Source organism: Curcuma longa, chromosome 9 (genome assembly GCF_044706935.1).
Source record: "Curcuma longa cultivar G26 ecotype Majalengka, Jawa Barat chromosome 9, ITB_CL_G26_1.1, whole genome shotgun sequence".
In the NCBI taxonomy this organism is placed as follows: Eukaryota; Viridiplantae; Streptophyta; class Magnoliopsida; order Zingiberales; family Zingiberaceae; genus Curcuma; species Curcuma longa.
In genome coordinates this window covers 6406923-6428367 of record NC_133869.1, presented here as the reverse complement: position 1 = coordinate 6428367, position 21445 = coordinate 6406923, and the positions used below count along the sequence as shown (strand labels likewise).

At 39.1% G+C, this 21445-nt stretch overlaps 4 protein-coding genes and 1 long non-coding RNA gene across 5 annotated transcripts; 3 read left to right on the top strand and 2 right to left on the bottom strand.

Moving 5' to 3' along the window:
* Window positions 1-677: 677 nt before the first annotated feature.
* Window positions 678-1764, top strand: LOC141834985 (stress enhanced protein 2, chloroplastic-like). Its single transcript, XM_074722401.1, has 2 exons — window positions 678-1140; window positions 1257-1764. The coding sequence occupies exons 1-2, from the start codon at window positions 838-840 to the stop codon at window positions 1524-1526; spliced, it is 573 nt and encodes a 190-aa protein (XP_074578502.1). The 5' UTR covers window positions 678-837; the 3' UTR covers window positions 1527-1764.
* Window positions 1765-3511: 1747 nt separating this feature from the next.
* LOC141835439 (uncharacterized) lies at window positions 3512-4429 on the top strand. The gene is made up of 3 exons (XM_074722893.1): window positions 3512-3660; window positions 3753-3808; window positions 3908-4429. Exons 1-3 carry the CDS (start codon window positions 3594-3596, stop codon window positions 4103-4105), a joined length of 321 nt encoding a protein of 106 aa, XP_074578994.1. The 5' UTR covers window positions 3512-3593; the 3' UTR covers window positions 4106-4429.
* Window positions 4430-4973: 544 nt separating this feature from the next.
* On the bottom strand, window positions 4974-7743 carry LOC141835289 (glycerol kinase-like). The gene is made up of 3 exons (XM_074722729.1): window positions 7380-7743; window positions 6091-7303; window positions 4974-5359 (listed from the first exon to the last, which is right to left on the bottom strand). Exons 1-3 carry the CDS (start codon window positions 7517-7519, stop codon window positions 5123-5125), a joined length of 1590 nt encoding a protein of 529 aa, XP_074578830.1. The 5' UTR covers window positions 7520-7743; the 3' UTR covers window positions 4974-5122.
* Window positions 7744-8166: 423 nt separating this feature from the next.
* On the top strand, window positions 8167-12919 carry LOC141835186 (vesicle-associated membrane protein 711-like). The gene is made up of 4 exons (XM_074722617.1): window positions 8167-8458; window positions 9636-9826; window positions 10464-10627; window positions 12677-12919. Exons 1-4 carry the CDS (start codon window positions 8242-8244, stop codon window positions 12765-12767), a joined length of 663 nt encoding a protein of 220 aa, XP_074578718.1. The 5' UTR covers window positions 8167-8241; the 3' UTR covers window positions 12768-12919.
* Window positions 12920-14777: 1858 nt separating this feature from the next.
* On the bottom strand, window positions 14778-17428 carry LOC141835112 (uncharacterized). The gene is made up of 5 exons (XR_012602357.1): window positions 17054-17428; window positions 16907-16986; window positions 16720-16802; window positions 16483-16559; window positions 14778-15170 (listed from the first exon to the last, which is right to left on the bottom strand). It is a non-coding gene; the product is annotated as an uncharacterized LOC141835112 (long non-coding RNA).
* Between the last annotated feature and the right edge of the window lie 4017 nt (window positions 17429-21445).

The window sequence follows — 21445 nt, the reverse complement described above, 5'->3', positions numbered from 1 at the left end:
AATCTTTTTGAAAACTTCGAATAATTTTTATCATTATATCAAAATTATTTTTATCTTTTATTTAATAGAATTTTAAAATTATTTAAATTTTTATTTAAATATTATTAGGAATTATCTTGTATTTTGAATCAACCTATTTTCTTCTCTTCATTTGATAATTTTCGATATCTTTTTGAATTTTCACTGTGAAAATGAACAATTTGATTATCTTCCTCTGCTTTATTCAGCGTCTCTAATTTGATTATCTCATAATATTGTAAGTGGAACAATATAATAATCGATAAGTTCGCCTTATATTTTCATTTTGTTTCAAAAAAAAAGTTTCTTTAATTTCCTTCATATTCACCATCATCAGATTATAATTTATGAAGAACCAGAACTAATGTTTTGTTTGTATCTTCCTTCTTAATTTGCATTATATTGTTCAGAGAAGCCCTCGATATTTTTTCAGAATTTTTGAGGGATGAAACGTTCTGCAAATATTCCAGAAGAAAAATTGTCTGTAAATTTGCACCGTCCGTTTTTGATCTGACGGTAAGCATGTCTCGTTATGCGACAGCGACAGTTGCGTGCGGAAAAGAACCACGACGACTTCAAACTCCCACCTTTTCTTCTTCGAATGTTCCGGCGACGTCGACGTGGGCTCTACATGACAACACGAAGGAGTATGCGTTCCGGTCACCGGACTGATCCCCAAACTCCTCCACTCTCCACCACTAAAGCAATAAACACCTTATCCGTGATGGTAGGTTAGCTCACCGCGAGTGGCCGCATTGTCGCCTGCGACTTCACTAGTCATACGGTCACTTCTCCTCCCGTTCATTTCCGTCGCTTCCGATGGCCGCCGCCGCAATCGCTGGGGCGATCGTGTGCGAGTTGGGGCAGAAGCAGCAGCGGCTTTCGAATAGGGATCCGGCGCTGCCCACGAGGGGGGTCCGACTGCCAGAGCCACCGGCGGGGGGCGGCAAGATCGTGCTCCAGCCCAGGCTGTGCACGCTACGATCGTACGGCGGGAACGACGCCGGAGTGATGAGGAAGTCTGAGAGAGACGCATCGCCCTTCTTCGCCTCCCTCGCTGACTACGTCGAGAGCTCGCGAAAGAGCCAGCAGTTCGAGATCGTCTCTGGTCGCTTCGCCATGGTCTGTACCCTAAACCACCAATCAAAAGAATTCGAGTTATTTTCTTAAAAAAAAAGGGTCAAATTTTGCAATTTCTCATGGAAGAAGAAGATGGAATCAAATATTGGCTTTGGTAGGTTGCGTTCGCGGCGGCGGTGTCAGTAGAGGTGGTGACGGGCAACTCCATCTTCAAGAAGCTGGACTTGCAACAGATAGCGGAGGCCGGCGGGGTGTGCGTGGCGGTCATCGTCTGCGCCTCCACCTTCGCCTGGATCTCCAGCACTCGTACCAGAATCCGGCAGATGATCACGCTGGGATGCAACAGCTTTGTCGACTCCCTCATCGACAGTGCGGTGGAAGCCCTGTTCTGCGACAGCGAGCTCAGCGATTGGTCTGATGAAATGTAAACGATGATGATAAATTTCAGTGTTCGAGACGAGAAGTGAGAATATTTGGAGTCGATCTCCGTCAGTAAACTATACAAACTACAGACCAGAAAAGAAAAAAAAACTGGAATTTGTATAGTCTGGAAATCATGGAACTCATCAATCATCATCTATTGTTTTCGATATGGGTTGCTGATCAGCTCCCATCATAATTTGTACACATATACAAGTTCTAAATGTCATATTTCTCTTTATACAATATATCTATTTATGAACCACATGCATGTTCAGCTTCTAATTCATTACGTCTGTTATCAGATAGATCAGTGCTACTGGTTTAAGTTTTTCTGCTTTGCCCCCACTGCAACATTAGAAGCATAAGTCATTAATTTCTTCAGCCAAAATGTTCCTTCTTGTTTTTTCTCCCACTGGATTGACGTATCAATTCATTCTACTCACTGCTCTGCAAGCACCACATGCCCACTTAATTAACTTGGCGATATCGTCCCCCATTCATGTCATCAAGTCGATCGGTCTGAAGCAAAGCCAGCATTTCCCCGAATACTGCGCGGACCATTACGGGGGACCATTGCAACTTGGCTCGAGTGCCTCCATCAAACCATGTGAATAAGTGTGAGCAAAGGAATGGGCACACGGAAAAGGAACTCAGGGATGGGAGAACCCCTTAGACATGCATGCATCTTAAAAGCAAATTGTCCTCTGTGTTCTTGATCGACACGGCAGTCCTATTTGTATTTGTGAGACTGTGTGTCCCATTCTCGTTGCTTCTTCAATTCCACCTCAATTGGTTTCTTATAGATGGGCGTGCTTTGTCCCAAAGGATATCCTTTAATTTGGGGGCACAGAACAGGATTAGACTGAGATTAGCAATAAAAGTATTGATGTTAAATTTTATTAGTCAAACTCATTGCCAATCCGTGGAAACTTGGAGCTCATGTAGAACCAAAAGCACTCGAACGCTCGATCCTTGACCTAGGAAGGAAGGCCAATCCATGCAACGTACTGTACTGCATTGGAGATCATATTTTAAGCATGGTCATGTCCATGCACGTACAGAGTTAGAAGCTCGATGAACTTAATTGAGCTAGAAAACACCTGAAAACTTTTTGTAACTTGTAGTGTGCCTTGCATGGCACAATGGCATTGGCAAAGACGAAGCTGAAAGGATCTCAAAAGGAGTATATCTTTGACTCTCCGAGTAGACTAGATGTGGGTGGTCATCCGCAGAACCCAGTTTTTCATCCTTAAAAGGATGCCATGTCGGCCAACTCGTACAGGCAAGTCACTTCGTCGCAGTCCTTTCAGTCTCGGAGAGCAAGAGAAGTTGTCTCGAAGGCAAATGCTCCATTAGCCATAACAGCTCGAAGTGAAACGAAGTAAAAGTTTGATATTCATTCATTTTTATCTTCAGTTTGTCCGATCTTCATTCTCTTCGACTGACCGATAGAATTGATGGTTCCAATCTGATATTGAAAACACTGATACATTGTGCCGAGATCTGCCACTTTCAAACCCCCCCAACAGCGTCGCCACCGTGATGTCTTCGTGCCCCCCAAAGCACAGGCAGGCAACGTGCACCACCTCCCAACACGTGGCGCCTTCCTTCTTCCACATAATTGTTTCCAATTAATTCTGATAATCACCTACTTAATCAACCAGTAATCATAAATTGTGCATTTTATGAGCAGCTAATTAAGTTGAATACAAATAACCTCTACATGTTCAGTTGACCTTGAGCTATCCATATCATGTTTAATTCTTACCTTCCTCTCTGACTTGCTATTGGCCATGCACTTTGTCTATTAAACAAATATATGTGAGCAAGGTCCAAATTTTGGGGGAACATCATTCCTAAATGACTGACAGTTATTCCAACTCAATGATAAAAAAGTTATCAGTCATTTTAATTTATTTGTTATGCAAGATTTTGTCTTTTGGACTTGTCATCAGCTCCCATGGCTCTAGCTTATATATAGTACCTCTGCCAGAAAGTTTCATGTACTCTCAACTTTACAGCCAGCTCCAGCTTTCTGCATACCAACCAACCTCTCGTCAAACATCTTCTCCATGAAGCCTTTTATATCAGTGATGCTGCTTCTTTTCCTCCTGCTACTCTCAGCAAACAGCTCCAAAGGTACAGATCTTGATATCTTTCTTTGAATCAGATACCGCATAGCAAAAAAAGGAACAACTCGGTCACAGTTTAGATTTTATTCTCTCGTTCAGGAATCAGGTTACTGCTGGAAGAAGACTCGCTGAATTCCAAACACTACCATATCCATGTCAGTATTCAAATGTCGATGCTATCGCATCTGTTTGTGGTATTCTTTTGCTTCTTAATTTCAGCTCACTGATACTGCTATATCGGATGCTGTTGCCAGGAGGACAGTTTGAGGAGCCATGACGTGAGTAAGGAGAGGAAGAATAGAGTCTCAGTCGACAGCAAGCAAGAGAAAGTGCAGGTTCACAGCTCGGCGCCACCACCGGAAACGAAGCCGAGGCAGAACTACCCCGACACCCTTGACATAGCAGGAATGGATTACTCTCCTGCAAAGAGAATGCCTCCGATCCACAACTGAAGTAGCAGTAGCGAACTGATACCTGCAACATCTTAGGAGTTTAGTAGTAGCTATCAGTAGTAGCAGAGAGGTAGAGATATTCGACAGCATTGCTGGAAATGCTGCAGTTTTCTTGGATCAAGGTCCCATATTTATGATGTGGATTAGATGAAGTAGAGTGAGGCCGAGGCAGGAGCCGCTGTGGGAGTGCGACTCGAGAGGGACAGAGATAGTGAGAGATTTGTCTCGAGTGTATGCATGAGCCTTGGCATCGAGAATTAAATGGCATGATGGCTTGTGTCCTGCAGCAATTAAATGTGGCATTGTGTGCTTGAATTGGTGTTATTATCAGGAGCCTGGGCAGCGCAGGGAGGATTAGTGACATGCTGTTGGAGCAACCGGACATGAATGCATGGAGCATGGTGGCTGTGGTACCATGAGCATGGCAACCACCAACAAGTGCCATTGTCGCAGATATCTGCAGCCCAAACGTTGATGCTGACATCCAACTACAATGTTTTTTAGCTGAAGAATGGACTGGGAGTTAAAACGTATCACTCACTTGACACACCCAAAATGAAACGTGGACATAATTTTTCTTCAAACAAAAACATTATTTAGAAATATAAATGCGTTTTGTTTGACGATGCTATTCTGAGTCAGACGTGTGAGCATCAAGTAGAACTTGAGATGTAGCAGTGGAACAACAGGATTGGAATGACAGTTCAGGAATGGGAGAATTCGTACTTCAGTTCAACCATCAAGATGACAAAATCACCACTGACACTAATTATCTCATCGTTGAGAAAACTGAAATCACAGATCACTCGAAGAAATCTAGCATTATATAACAGATAATTGCATATAGTAAACAGATTAATTTAGAAGATTGGATCACCAAATCACAGATCACTCGTTTATATTCCAGATCGAAAGTTTAATGAGGAAACAAAGACGAAATGGGCACACAATTCTGACAAAGTTCATAATTAAGATTTTGAAATCGTTTACAGGAGCAGTAGCTTAGTGAGCAGTGTTTCACAGGTCAGCTAAATCAAAAGTTCTAGACACGGCCTTGTGCCAAGATTCAGTTCTCTTCTTTCTCTCCTCTTCAGTTAGTTTGGGATGAAAGATCGTGGTCTTCTCTTCATGTCCAGAGGTGAATATCTGTTCTTCGGTCCACACACCGATAGCTAGTCCAGCAGCATATGCTGCTCCAAGTGCCGTAGTTTCGATATCTGCAGGTCGGACGACTGGGCTACCCAATAGATCAGCCTATCGTACAGAAGATATCCAGTTATTGAAAGGAGAAAGTTTGTTAAGGTATACACAAGTGAGAGCATATTGATAAAGGGAATACTGCAAAATAAGTAAGTTATGTTTGTTTAGTTCATCAAATCAAGGAACAGCACTTGTGCCAATAGTGTCCAACTATTTTCCTCCAAAATTTGTAAGGTAGTGTTTAAAGATGAAAACTGATGCTGAAAATGACAGTGTCAAATTTCAAATTTTGCATAGATATTGTTTATGACTTGAAAGAGATGAGGTATGGAGTTCAAACTAGCATTAACTAGCATTGTTCTTATCTTTGTGAGCTACCATGAAAATGACACATTGGCATAGGATTCATCGTTCCACAAAAGATGTAAAAAGTCAAGCATAGATTTAACTTCTCGAGAAAAATGGAACCATCAGTATCAACTATCAAATAAAATGAAGAGATACCATAGTGAGTTACATATAGAATCTAGCAACGCTTTGTAACTAAATCATCATGATACACAGCACCCAAAGAACAAGAAAAACAAAAGCAATTTTTTTTTAGGTTCAATAGATAGATATCAAATCTCAAATAAATGTTAAAATCAGCAAATTTCGGACAAAGATTCTCTTCGTGAACAAGTGATTAACTATTCATTGAGAAAAATCGTTTTTTTTTTTGCACACAAATAGAACAGCAGAACGATAAGATGGCAAAAACTTGAAGATGAGGCGAAGTATTGAACCTGAATTTGCATCAGCAGATTGTTGACAGTGGCGCCGCCGTCGACGCGAAGCAAGAATTCACCCTCAGTCTTCACCTCGCCGCCGTCCCCTGCATCTTTATGCATCGAAGAGAGCACGTCGTTCACCTGAAAGCACATGCTTTCGAGCACCGCTCGCGCTATGTGGCCTTTGTTGGTGAACCTGGTGATCCCGACGCACACCCCGCGCGCGTCGTCGCGCCACCACGGCGCGAACAGCCCGTTGAACGCCGGCACGAAGTAGACGCCTCCCGAAGTCTCCACCAGCTTCGCCATCTCCTCGATCTCCGCTGCCGTCTGGATGATCCCCAGACCGTCCCTCAGCCACTGTACGGCCGCACCGGCGATGGCGATCGAGCCCTCCAGGGCGTAGTTGGTGGGGGCGTCGGGCCCAAGCTTGTAGGCGATCGTGGTAAGGAGGCCGTGCGAGGATTTGACTATTTCCTCACCGGTGTTGAGCAGGATGAAGGCGCCCGTGCCGTAAGTGCTTTTAGCCTGGCCTTTCCGGCAGAGCTGGCCCAGCATCGCGGCGTGCTGGTCGCCAAGGCAGCCGGCGATTGGGATCCCGGCGAGTGGCCACCCGTTCGCGATCACGCCGACAGTCTCCGAGTTGCTGATGATTTTGGGGAGGATGTTGAGAGGGATGCCTAGGGTTTCAAGGATGGCGGCGTCCCATTCTCGAGTTTGTAGGTTCATCAGCATGGTCCGTGAGGCGTTGGAGCAATCGGTAACATGGAGGCCGAGCACAGGCTTCTCATTGCGGTCGACGGCGCCGCAGCCTCCGGTGAGATTCCAGATAATCCAAGTGTCGATTGTGCCGAACATGGCGTCGCCGGATCGGACGGCGACCTCGACGGCGTCCACGTTCTCGATGAGCCAGAGGAGCTTGAGGGCGCTGAAGTAGGTACTGATGGGGAGGCCGCAGGAAGGAACGAAGTGATCGCGGCCGCCGGAGAGCTGACTGATGAGGCGATGGCAGATCGCGCTGGTGCGGGCATCCATCCACACGATGGCGTTGTAAAGCGGGCGGCCGGTGGATCGGCTCCACACCACCGTGGTCTCCCGCTGGTTGGTGAGGCCGATGGCGCGGAGGCCGGCGTCGACGTTGTGACCGACGGCCGTGGCCTTCCCCATGCACACCCTCATGCACACCATCACGCTATCCAGGATCTCCATGGGATCGTGCTCCACCCATCTGCAATTTCATCCTCTCACCTCCATGATTGAATCAAACATCGAAAACAGAAACACGAAGATCAGGAATCGCATACCCGGGTTCAGGGTATAATTGGGTGAACTCGACTTGGTGAGAGGCGACGGGCTTGGCGTGGCGATCGTAGATGATGAAGCGAGTGCTGGTGGTGCCCTGATCGATCGATCCGATGAAGAATTCTTCGGCTCCTCCCGACATCTTTCTGTCCTCTGATCTGTTAACGATTCAATTCTCCTTGCGAACCAAATTAATCAGGCGACTTTTGCACGATTTGCTGATGGAAAAATGGGAACTTTGCAGATGGAGAAGAGTTGCGAGGAAGAAGGAGAGCGAGTGGGTTGGAGAAATCAACGAAGATCGTGGAAATCGATAAGCAAGAAGATATGGGCTCTATCTTCTATGAACACTCAGTAGCTGTCTCGTTGACTTCCATGGTTGAAGATAACGTCAAATTCCCACTATAAATAAATAAATAAATAAATATGGAAAAAGGCAACTTTTATTTTTATCAAGGAAAAGTTCTACTGGGATTTAAAAATAAATATTCATTTTATACAAAAAAGAAAATAAATAATTTTATTCATGCTTTATTTTTTTATCTATCAAGAATGGAAATCTTTAATTTATTAAGAACAGAATCAGGTTTAAAAATCTTTACAAATAAATATAAAATATATAAATAACGTATCTCTTCTCCATTTTCTTAAATCTTTAATTTTATATGGTTATCCGCCAGCTCACCGTACCGCTTCGTCTTGCCAGCTCAGCCGAATAGCTCGCGGTGACGATTTCATCCGCTCCGCTGTTATTTTTAGCTTTCTTGTCTCTCGTCTGTTTGTTTTTATCCTTCCCCTCTTTTCTCCGGTCACCCTTGCCGTTTAGAGAGAGATCGGAGAGGAGAGAGTGCGTGGGGGTGTCAGATGGCGATCCTCTACGCTCTGGTGGCGCGAGGATCGGTGGTGCTGGCGGAGTTCAATGCGTCGCCGATGAACGCGAACGCGGTGGCGCGGCAGATCCTGGAGCGGATCCCCGATTCCCAGGACACCCACGTATCCTACTCGCAGGACCGCCACATCTTCCACGTCAAGCTTACCGACGGCCTCACCGTTCTCTGCGTCGCCGATGATACCGCCGGAAGTGAGTCCTCTTTTTTCCCTACACGGTCTAACATTCTTCGATTCCATCGGTCCCTCCTGCGGATGCTTGTTGATTGGTTCCTTTGGCGTGGCCGTGTCGAAAATTTGTATCCTTGTGATTGGATTGAAGTAGCTTAGAAAGAAATGTTCAGACTTTTTTTTTTCACCGCCCAAACGGGCCAACTGGGAGAGACAAGAAGTAAGTAAAACTCATAAAGGAAAACCGTTTCCTTTTCCCTTGACTAAGGTTATGATTCGTGCCCTATAGCCAGATAGACTGCCTAAAAGAAGGTTATCCATCGTAATATCGTATGTAGTACAAAAAGTGGTTTTGACATCATTCGCCAGCCAATTCCACATTAATAGAGGTCGTAAATTCGTAACTCTAAGACTTGAATTCATACATCACGAGAAAGATGCTGAATTTGTCAGCTGCTTTGCAGGCAGTAGCATTTGATGAAGGTAAATTTTAAGTTTCATAAGCACATTTTAGCATTATTAAATGTCAATCCCATGCCTATATTAGCAACCCAATAGTCATGTCAGGTAGGATTGCCTTGTATGTGATTGGGTTGGAAACCATGACTCTAAAGTCTAAATTAATATGAAATTGGGCAATCTGTCATTGCTTGCTCGTGATGCAATTGAATAACTTATGTGGCATTGTAGAAAGGTGTCAGGCAAATACTGTTTGAATCCAAAAGAATACTTTGCCTGCCCTTTTCTCTTCATGATAAATTTGCCTCAAACACTAAAGGAAATACAGAATACGTGTTACCTCATTCTAGCTAATGCTTTATCTGATACCAAATTACCAACCTTAAGTAAATAATGGATTGCTTTTGTATTGAGTTTATGGTACACATCCATCTTTCCTAGGAAATGTAAATCTTAAGAGTCATATGCTTATATTCAATTATTACAACAGCTAGTAATCATCAAGCTTTCATGGCATATTAACTCATGTTTTTCTGTCAAGGTATTACTGAGTCATGTTGTGCATGAACTTACATGAATTTCATTCTTGTTGTATTTACCCAATGATAAACTATAAAGATTGATGGATTTTAAGAAATCCCACGACATTGTTATTCTTTACTCTGATTATCACTTTGTTATTTGACCTAAGGCATTTTTTAATACGAGTAACATGTGGATGCAATGAATGAACCATGTAGGAAGAATTCCCTTTACCTTTCTCGAGGATATTCATGGAAGATTTGTGAAGACATATGGTCGTGCTTGTCATACAGCACCTGCTTATGGAATGAATGACGAGTTCTCCAGGATTTTGAGTCAACAGATTGATTACTATTCTAATGATCCTAATGCAGATAGGATGAATCGGATCAAGGGTGAAATGAGTCAGGTAGAGTTCTTCATTTTAAATGTATTAATTTTAAAAGATGTTTTTGATTTCCTTCATGCTTATAGACAGGGGAAAAAATATTTTCTTATCCAGTAAAGTAATTTACTTGATATTTTTAAATTTTATGTATTTTCAGAACATGTTAAGAACATGGGCAGCACTTGCCTCTCATGTTTTTCTGGATTTATTCCAAATGCCCTTTCAATAAATAGTGACTATCATTAGCATTTGTCTCCTGCTAGTCTTCCCTGGTTACACATAGCTCTTTTAGCAGATTATAGCCATTGTTTTCTTTGTTTCTAGTATCTTAATTAGTCAAAGATTACATAGCAAGACAGATGCGATAAAGAAAGCGCTGCTGCCTTTATTGTTTGATTTTATCTTCTGCAATTGTGTAAATATGTTAGCCATAGATTTGTTGGTAAAATATTGTTCCCAATTTCAAGCACCACTTTATGCTGTTGGAACCACTTTGGTGCACACTAACCACACTAGTTGTATTGGATAACATTGTTCATTGTCCCTCTTTTTTTATTTATATATTTAACATGAACTGCTACCATCTGTTATGCAGTTTGCCTTCTTATCTGTTCTACTAATTTAAAGTTTCTGAATTGAATGGCTTGATGTGCCATAGGTGCGCAGTGTTATGATAGAGAATATTGACAAAGTACTGGAAAGAGGAGAACGGTTGGAGTTACTGGTTGACAAAACTGCAAACATGCAAGGAAATACAATTCGCTTTAGGAAACAAGCACGTCGCTTTCGGAACTCTGTGTGGTGGCAAAATATTAAGCTAACGTATGCAACATGCACATCTAAGCTTTTGTTAGTTCCTGTTTTCATGCCTTTAATTGTATTGCTATATTTATTCTTAAAAAACAATAAGATATATTTATGATATATATTATCGAACTAAAATTGCACATTGAACACTCGGATGCTATGTGAATTATCTGGTCAGTATAGAATTTCAAGGGATTCTATTTCTGGTGCTTACTGAATACTATAATCTGTCAAGAAAACATTAGTCATGTGCATGTATAAATCTAGTAAATCACATCAAGCTGACTGTGAACTAGAACTTTGGCACCAATTTCCCAAATTGAGAATTTTGGTTAGATGTAAAGTTGGAGGTGAATTTTGGTTTAGATATTTTCAGGATTTAGTGGGAAAAAATTCCAATCTGAAGTGACCCATAATTGTTTTTAAGCTTATACAGGATAAGAACTGCGTCTTCTAATAACTAATAAGACATTGCTTTGTATAACATATGTCCATAATCAAATATTATAGGATATAATGGGATGATTTTTAGATTATTTTTTATTTCTCTTTCAATATTTTAAATCCAGTTTTTCTTAAAAATCAGTATATGAGATCACATTAATTAAAACAAATCCCTTCTCAATGTATCACGATGAGTCTTTTGCTTGTGGGCACCTTAACCAATAAAAGTGAAGTCTGTGTGATGCCAATTGTTATTTTTTTATGGTTTAATAGTTTGTCTTTCTCAAGCATAGATGAATGTAACTGAAACCAGACCTACATGACTATATAAAGATGTGATGAAACAAAAGGATGGTCTTGTTTTGGATGTCAAATAAATGACTGAAAGGAACTATTGAAATTTTCATAGACCTGCTAAATAGAATGTTTGGTTTCATAGAAAACCACCATTGGCCATGTTAGATGTTGAAAAAGAGATCATACTCATTTATTTGCAGTCTTATTTTGGTTTAACTGAGATTTTTGGATCTCATATTTGGTACTTCATAGCCGATCCCACTTAGTGGAATAAGGCTTGATTGTTGTTGTTGTTGTATATTTGGTACTTCAGGACTTTTGTAGTTGGTAATAGTGGAAAACTAGAGTTGTTAAATTAAAATTTTGTCATGAACAAATATGTCCTTTGTTTGTCTCTTGATTCAACTAGTCCTTGTGCCAAAGATATTTTCATATGAATTCTAGAGAACCTTCTTATGTGGCATGTCATCAAATAATTATACACTAAAGCAATACTAAGCATTGATCTAGTATGTTAACTTTACTATTGAATCCTCAAATCTTTTCTCTATAGCTACCTCGCTTGATCCATGTTTTGGTGCAATACAGGAGATCCATCCTCTTTCAATTCCTTCTGTCATGTACAGGCCCTTGTATTTATTATGTACATGAGTTTAGCTAGGATCTCCCCAATCATGTTTGAAGCCTGTGAATTGTTCATCATTTAATGGTATCTTTCCTAGCAAGAAAAAGTCTCGTCACTTAATGTGTATTATTAAAAGAGACCATGGTTTTAATTTTCTGATCTTCCAGTAGAAATTTAGTGTCTGATTCTCATGATAGGAAAATTAACCTAACTGGACACCTGAAATCTAGTTATATTTCATGTTGATTGTTGCTCACGGTGATCACATGGTGACCAATCAGTTTCTTATCGGATGAGCTGGTAAGGTGGAAGGATCAATATCATACAATCTTCCATGATTCACTTGGGTTAAAATTCTTATTCCCATCATTTCGTGTTGTAGAATCTTAGATGGAATTAATTACTGACCTCCTTTAGCATACATCAGTCATCTACTCACATTAACTCAATTATCTAGATAAAGCTGATTATCATGTCAACCAGATTTGAAACATCTCTTATTCAAAGCATCTCCTAATTAGCTGCTGTTTAACTATCACAACTGACAAATCTCTGTGACTCAAAGCATTTCCTGAACATTCTTTTGTAGATACCTTACACGTTTTTAGAACGTGTTCTCTGTTTGTACTTTCTCTAAGTTTTAGCTTTTGAACTTAAAATTAAAACATTCTCTGACTTGGGCAATTTGTGCCTTGCAGGATTGTACTTATTCTACTCATCCTGATTATTATATACGTTGTGCTGGCATTTCTATGTCATGGCATTACTTTGCCAACTTGTATCAGGTAGAGTTTCTTAAAGCCTTCTCTGTTTGTTTTATATATGTTTTTGCAATTGTAATTCATGATCCATCGAGTGCTGATTGTATTGGTCTATTTCTCCATGCATTGTTCACATTGTTATGTTATTCTATCAACATAGTTTTGCTGCCCTTGTGAGAAGATACATCTTTACCTACAATTACAGTTTGTACTACTCGTGAAGTTTATTTTAGATGATCTGTTTACATGAATCTTGGATAAGATTCATAATGTTGAGACCAACATTGCATATGGGCTTCGCTTCGAATGTGTCACATTCATAATGCTGTTAGTGGAGTCAGAATTGGAAGCAGTTCTTTATCGAACTTGGGCAGTTCCTTAACTTTCTAAATTGGTTGAATTCAGACTTGAATCTAAATTTTGCACCCAACTATCAAGATACTTTATAAACTAGTTTAATACCAGTGTCTGGGTGGAATATAAACTCAATACACAAATAAGAAAGGTTATTTGTGTTAATATTATATTATTATTTATTAGTTATAACAATTATAATATTTTACAATTTTCATGTAATTATTATGATTTTTTATATTTCTCTAGTATGCCAAGTCATACAGAATTTAAATTAAACAAAAAAGTTATCACATTCTATAATTAAACTAATATTTTTATAATTATAGAGTGATATTTAATTTAAAATAAATAATATTTGAAGTTCTTCATGCAGGCCTATGTAAAAATTACAAATAAAAGAGAAATTAAAGATTAAAAACATAAGTCATATTGAAATACAAAAAAAAAAAAGAAATCAAAATCAAGATAGAATTGCTTTTTAATTTAATTAATTTGGATTTCGAGGAAGTTAATAAAACAAAATAAAAATATTGCTCATTTTAGTGCCCTCTTTTGAAAAAAAAATAAATGAAGAGGATGAAAAGATTATAGTATAAAAAAAATTAGCCATAAAATTACAAAATAATGAAAAAAAAAGTTGAATAAAGATTTAAAGGTTATAAAAGATATACACTTTTCCATAAAATATTGTTATTATTAATCTAATATCCAAACATCCTCATGAATTTATAATTTTATAGATTTTAAGAAGATTTTAATTGATTCACTAATATTATATCTTCATATAACAATTATTACTATAAGATGGGTAATCTTTCTTCTATCCTTTTCATTATGTGCATAATAAATCTGATAGTCTAATTTACATAACATACATATTTAAATTATTGAATTGAATATTTAACATAAACTATGTTTGATCCGAGGAAGAAAATTACTCTGCATGAAGAGAAATAATCGTGCAAATGAGGTGTTTGGGAATCTGAAGAGACATGGTAAAGGAATCAACAAGCATTAATTAATATCTTGTCCTGTAGAATTAATTCATAAACAAATATATTGCCACATATAAATATACTAGAAATCAAAGAAAAACTATTAAAAAAATGGAGAGAGTTCTATTTCCTCTGTTTTACTGTAAAATGGTGCATTATGAAAAAATTTTTTGAATCGATACAAGTCCATAATTTACCGGTTGAACTTTTTTCCCGTCCACCAGATTAATTTAAATTTAGAGATTTACATGAAAGTATTTAGGAGGCAAATCTTACATGATTGTGCCTACGAGCATCCAAATTTGTGTTAATGTGTGGGTGTTATAACATCCAAATGATATTACAATCAATGAGGATGAGTGTTATAATACTCACACATCAACATTCAATTTTTGAACGCAGTTAATGTGGATGAATGTATTTTTTTTCATTTAATGTAAAATAAGAATAAAGATAAATGAGTGGACAGTGAAATTCACTAATAATGAGTGAATGTTATAATAAGTGTGAGTGTGGGTTAATATAATGAGCATATGACATGTGGATCCTAAGATTTTTTGAAAAGGCGGCATATATTGACATTCAAGCCAATGTGGATGCCCTAATGCCAATGAAGATTGCTGCTATCGAACCTTGTGCTCCATTCATTGTTTTAAAGTTAGAGGGTATCAAAATGCCAACAATAATTGTTACGCCCCGGGAGACGACTTTCCGAGAAATTTCGGCAGCATCTCCCCTGTAACAATTGACTTTCCCTGAATACATACACATATATAAGGCCCACACGGTCAATCCATAACAGGCTATGGATTTATACAAGTAAAATAGAAATAATTGTGTCCCACACGGTCACTCAACACATCCTACTATAGTATCAAAACCACGCAAGTATATCAAAACTGTCAGAATCCGATAACAACTCGATTATGGAAACAAATGACGACTCAGCGGAAAACAGATACCAAAAGGGAAAACATGACAAGAAGTCTAATAAGTCCGAATACACGAATGCAGTAAAGTAAATAAACCAAAACACCAAGGTTCGGGACTAGCAGTGCAGCTCTCCAGACGGCATCAACCTGAAAACGGATACAGGTAAACGGGGTGAGTTCCAAAAGAAACTCAGCGGGTATCTAGCAGATATGTGTATAAAATTGCTATCAACAGTAATAACATGCTATACAGTCTACTGGAAGGTAAATAAGGTAGAAAACTGAATAACAGTAGATCTGTACATACCAGAGTCTGATAATCAATGATAAGGTAAAAGTAGTCCCCATATCAATACATAGGTCTCCTGTATATGCATGTCATCCAAGTGCATCAAACAAGTGCAACAATCACAAACAAATGCAATAGTGCAGTATGCACATGGTGCAATGCATGTCCTGGTCACCCCTGACGCCAGTCGGATCAGTCACCCCTCTAGTGGTGAGGTCGCATGGGAGCCAAAACCCGTCAGAGTACTCATCCACAGTGGTGAAGTCGTCGAGTGGGTAGGGCTGTGACCTCTGTGCACTCTGCCGTCACTGCTCCTGCGTGACCGAGTGGACAGGATGTCCTCGAGGTGTACACCTATCCTGGTACCCAAATCATAAGTGGGCGAGCAAGCTCTCATCTCCTGGTCACAATGACAGAGGAGGGATCCCTGTAATGCTACCACGCTATGAAACCACTATCCTGGGTGGCCTAGCGGAGCTCCGATCAGGGCAAGTATGCACCAACCTAAAGGTTCCACTAACCCATGAGCGGAGTGTGTATAAATCATATACGAGTGACGGGCTCAAACTGTGCTACAACTATAATAGGAGCGACTCGACTAAAATAGGAGCAGGAGCCGATGATCACAAGACATGCAATTATACACACCCTTTGGTTGGTAGCCCGCATGTAACTGACGCCGGACTCTACAACAATGGAATCCCGCACGTCAGTATGCAATATATGCAAGCATGATGTATGACACTAGTCCATGCAGCATATATCCAACTACCAATCCATAAATATGATCCATGCACCACCTATCCATCTACCAGTCCAGGTCATATGCTCCCAATAACCAGAATGAGGTAAAGTCTCATGTCTATTATAAACTCTGATAAGAAATAAGATAAACCAAGCTAAGCATATGAACAGGTATCCGGTGGTATCAAAATCAACAGGTATCAGATAAACAAACAAGGCAAGGTATCAGATGATCTCAAGATAATGTCTAACTGATATCCATAATGTGCATAAGTATCCAATACTATCAGATAGCAACAATAACTGGTATAGAAAGCAGATCAAGATATCAAACGAAGTGAATAAGAACAAGATCATGAATTACTGATAGCTAGAAATACACATATCAACGAGACCTATCTATAAAGGATAAGTCAAGGTACCCGCCTGCCAAGATAGGTTACGTGTAACGTAGAGAACCTCCGTAAATATAACCTCCGTATAACAAGCTCACGATCACGGTCCTGAAATTAATTAATAAACAATATCCCTGATCAATAACTAGAGGTCCATAGGAATCCAACAACAAGCCACAACTAGATTCTAATTCCAAACATCCAGTAGAATTAATTCACATAATCCACCAATAATCCAAACATCTAAATACAATAGCTAATAACTCACCTCAGATTCGATAAGAAAATTCCGATTCTCTTTCTTAGCTTGCTGGTAGAATGTTGTTCCTCCAATTCCAATCAGTTAGGTAACTGTAGAATCCACAAATCCATCAATCCAACAAATTCTACAGCACATCAACAGTTCCAAGGCTTATCTCAAGATTGAACCCTAGCACTAATAAATTCCAGCTTACCTTCCTTCTTCTTCTTCACAGCCGGTTCCCCTCAAGCTCCAATCGGCCAAAGAATCCAACCAATCTAACCTTCCAAATCCCTAAATCCCAAAAGCTCAATCACATCAAGGGAATCAACAGAATACCACCAAAATCGCTAGGACTTACCGGCGCCGACCTCCAATCGACACTCAGCGAAAACCAAACCCCTCAGTGGTCGAACCCTCTGATCGCCGACACTTCGCCTCGCTCTCCTTCCTTTCCTAGCTCCGGCGTCGTAGCTCTGCGTCTGCTCTTGCGTCGGCGGCGAAGAAACGGAAACGGCCAGCACCGTCGGCTGGCGGCAGCAGTAAGGTCGCGGCGAAGGAGAAGATCGAGGAAGAAGTGAAGCTTCGGACAGCGGAGGCGTCGGCTTCACCTCCACGCGGCGGCGTCGTGTGAGATGTGCGGCTAGGGTGCGATGGAGAAGGCGAGCACGGGGTGTCGGCGGAGGCAGAGCGCCGTTCGGGAGAGGAAGCGCAAAAGAGGAGCTCGCGATCGGGATCTCGGTGGAACTGACGAGGCTACTGTAGCATTCTTAAAGGATGGTTTTAGCTTAATGGGTTTCGATCCAATAACCCAAACCCGCCTAACCCAACTGATCTGGTCGAGCCAACTTAAATCAGCCGAACCCAAACCGAACTCAAGCTGACCTGAACCGGTACTGTAGCAAACTGGATTTGACTTTGGTTCACTTGGTTCAGGGGTCAAACGATCTCCGATTTGGTCCAAACAAGTTTCGTTTGGTTCGTCTTCGCGAGACGAATCTTTTCGTATCCATGGCAAAATTTTTCGGTATCTTACAATAATTATGCTTGCAAGCTGGGAAAAGTGATTGATTCAAATTGCAATTTTTAAGCTACAATTGAAATCAGGAGCTTGCTTGATGTGAGAGTTTTGTGAGACATTTCTTGCTTGTGCAATCCACTATTTTTCTCTCTCTATCTCTCTCTCTTTTGGGTGCTAAATCCTAATAAAGCCGTCCCCGGGGCAATGGTGCAACGGTAGGACATCCGGATTGTAACTTAGGGACTCGGGGTTCGATCTCCAGCTACGGCGTATTTGCAGGAATTTTCCTCCAAATGGGGAACGCAATCAAAGGATGCTGGGCATCTGGATTGACCGCCGTATGCGCTTCTCGATTTATCCTGGTGGTCGATGGGAAACTTTCGTGGGACCGGACCGACTACCCCCAGAGATGTGGCTACTGGGATTATCATTTTTAAATCCTAATAAAGCCAAGTGTGATCCGACTGTATATATGCTCTATGCTCGCTAGGTTGAGGGCATCTTTGTTTTTTTTTCTTAATGATAATGGCACTTGTAGCTTAGTTCATGGTTCAGGCAATTCTGTAGTGGCCAACACATTGCATCTGTTTTATTTGATTACGTTAAAGATAACATTTTCTTTAATGCAAGAACGAGACTTGTTCATTCAGCTGCTTATAACTTTGTCTACTTGTAGTGGTCCTCGATTAAATTAGAGAAACTATCTCATCTGTCCTGGCAAGTGGCAAAAAATATATCCCTTGTGTCTTTGTTCCTTTTTTTTTTTTTTTGTTTTTTGTTTTGGATAGTAGTAAAGGTCCACGTGAATTAATTCCTAAGATTTATGGGTCAATTTTGATTACGTGAAGCCTCTGAACACCGTGAGTTGATAAGCTGTTCTTGAATTAAAAGCAAAAGAGACACCTGGATTATCAATATTAGCGAATTGCTTGTAGGAAACATTTTTATTATTGTTGTTTGAATAATTAAGATGCATGTGTCACTGTCGACTTGGCTCTCTTTCACCAATCCAAAAGATGAGTTTTATGCAGGGAAGTGATGATACTCGAGAAACGTCATTATTATTATATTAAACGAGTCATCTCTAATGATTAGTGCATTAATTATTATCGACCAAAAGACATTTAAAACGTAGTTTGATTGTTCAGAATGATTGAGAAGACCCTCTCTTTCTTTCTATGTGAATGATTAGAATTAGAAAGGTAATATAATTTTAAAACATGCTCTCGTAATAAGACAGTATGCAAACACCCCTGACTTGTTAAGGTTGGGATTTGCCACATTAAGACGCATCATACTTGGCGGGGCCTTGTCAAGTCTCCACTCGAAGGCCCCTTCATCTTGAAGGACTGTAAAACCTCACCTATCGAACTCGATAAGAATAAGTTGGTTCTTCATCCAAGGCACTCTACTCTAGCCCTTTGCCAATCTAGAGGAAGAGATTCTTAGAGAGTCAGTCAGTCACTTTCGACAATTAGATCAATTATTGTCAAAAAGATCGATGGAGCTAATGCAAAGGGAATCTCCTTTAACTGAAGGCGAAAATCTTTTATATCACAATAACTAAAGGATAAGAATAATATCGGATTCTACATACAAGTTCACAAAAAGCTCAAATCTATTATGATCAAATCGTTCCTTGTTTAAAGGTGCTGAGTTAACTGTTGGGTCTGAAAGCATATCTGGAGTAAATGAGATTATAGATTGAAATAAGAGTTGTTACAATCAATTTCTCTCTTGTTCACTTAGCTCTCAAGTGCTTAACATGTTTTGATTTTATAATGCAAAATGTAATATGATACATTAACATTAAAGCTAATCAACTATATTAACTCTTGACAAGTTCCGAAGAGTTTTTGGATCATGTAGTGAAGTAACTCTTCGTTTCGCATGCTTTGACCATGTATTTTCAAATTTCCAAAATTATAGATTAATATTATTCAATATGAATAAGAAGCAATGTGAAACAATTTGATATGCAAAAAAGGTCTCCGAGGCATAGTTAAGTTGATTACGATGGAGTAGAATTGCTGAAGTGGATAAGGACTGAATCTCAACGAAGTCGAGACAATGCACTCCTCCATCGTGGTCAACTGTAACTTCTCGATTTATCTCCTTATAGATGATCGTGAAACCGATCGTGTGGAGTTGTCAGGATGAAACCGATCGTGTGGGATTGTCAGGGTGATATATTTCACATTTTATTAAAGAGATGCAAAAAAAGAAAGAATAGGATCATGAACGGAAGGATACCTTATCAAGTTGAATTATATATATTCATTCTACAGTACAGATATAAAATAAATAAATAAGTTCAAACACTAATAAATAGAGCTTATGACCAATTTTAAGATAATCTAATTTATTAATTTATATAAATTTTAATTATATATATTTATTCAAATGTATAAAATAATATATTACTCTATAAACTTTTATAATTTCAAAATGTCTAACGTGTTAAACATGAAAAAAAACCAATAAAGTAGATATATGTGGATATAATACATTATAATCTCAAATAAATACTCAATCTCCACCAGTAAGGGAATTGTGATTTTGTGTGTGTGTGAAAAACGTGCTTTGTAAAAATAAAATATTGTTGTTTTTGAAAAACTTCATGCTAAGACCTTATAGAAGAAAAACAAAAATCTAATTTGTCCTCAAAATCATAATCAAGATCACACTGAATCAATAAATCGGAGATCTGTCTAGTTCAGGTAAATGAGTCAAGAATTAATTTGATTTATCCAGGAAATTTTCACAAAATCAGAAAAACTAATTGCATTTTTTCCACACAATTAAATTTAAAATAAATTATTAAAATACATTAAAATTTATTCTTTTAAATCAAATTCCCTACGATCTTTCATTGATGTTAAATGCACCTTAAATGTTTTTTATGTCACCATCACAATATCTTTTTCATAAATATGTTGTGGATATGAGAGTTCTTCGTATGAAAGAATAATTTATCTAATAGGATCTATTATACATTTTATTGCTCTATAAAGATAAATATTTTATTTTGATTATTATCGTACTTAAAGTTCAAAACATTAATGAGTATTTATATGTTTATTTGACATTTTGAAATAAAGTATTTGTTGAATCTGTTAATCTGTTCCGGTATTATCAGATAAAGATTAAATATATAGAATAAGTTAATCTGTTCCGTTATTATCTATGGGCTGATAACGGATTGAATAACTATATATAGAGTTTGGTCATGATGGTTTAGGACAATTGACATCTCACCCTCATTTTCCATTGACGAAGGAGTTACGATGTCGTTATCCTAATTCCCTTAGAAGATCATCCGATTGCTTTCGCTTCATCTTCTTCCACAGGGATCGAGCAATCAACGTTGCAAGACAAAGACTTTTCAATCAGGTTTTTTATCATTATTTTTCATATTTAATATATTAAACTATAATTTATTAAAATTAAATTTTTTATTTAATTATATTTATTATTATTGAAGTTCGTATCCGACCTATAAAATTTATACTAAATTCATTCAATTCATCTCCCAACCTATGACGTCACCACATTTATAGCAGCCAAAATCTAACACGAGATCTACGTGGATCCAGCGCGTCCCCAAACGCCGCCGTCTTTACTCTTCTGCCCCTCCAATCCATCCATGGACAAAGCCAAATGCCCATCTAACCGCATCTCGATCTCATCATCAGATCCTACGCGATCTTCTCATCTCCGGCTTCAATCCTC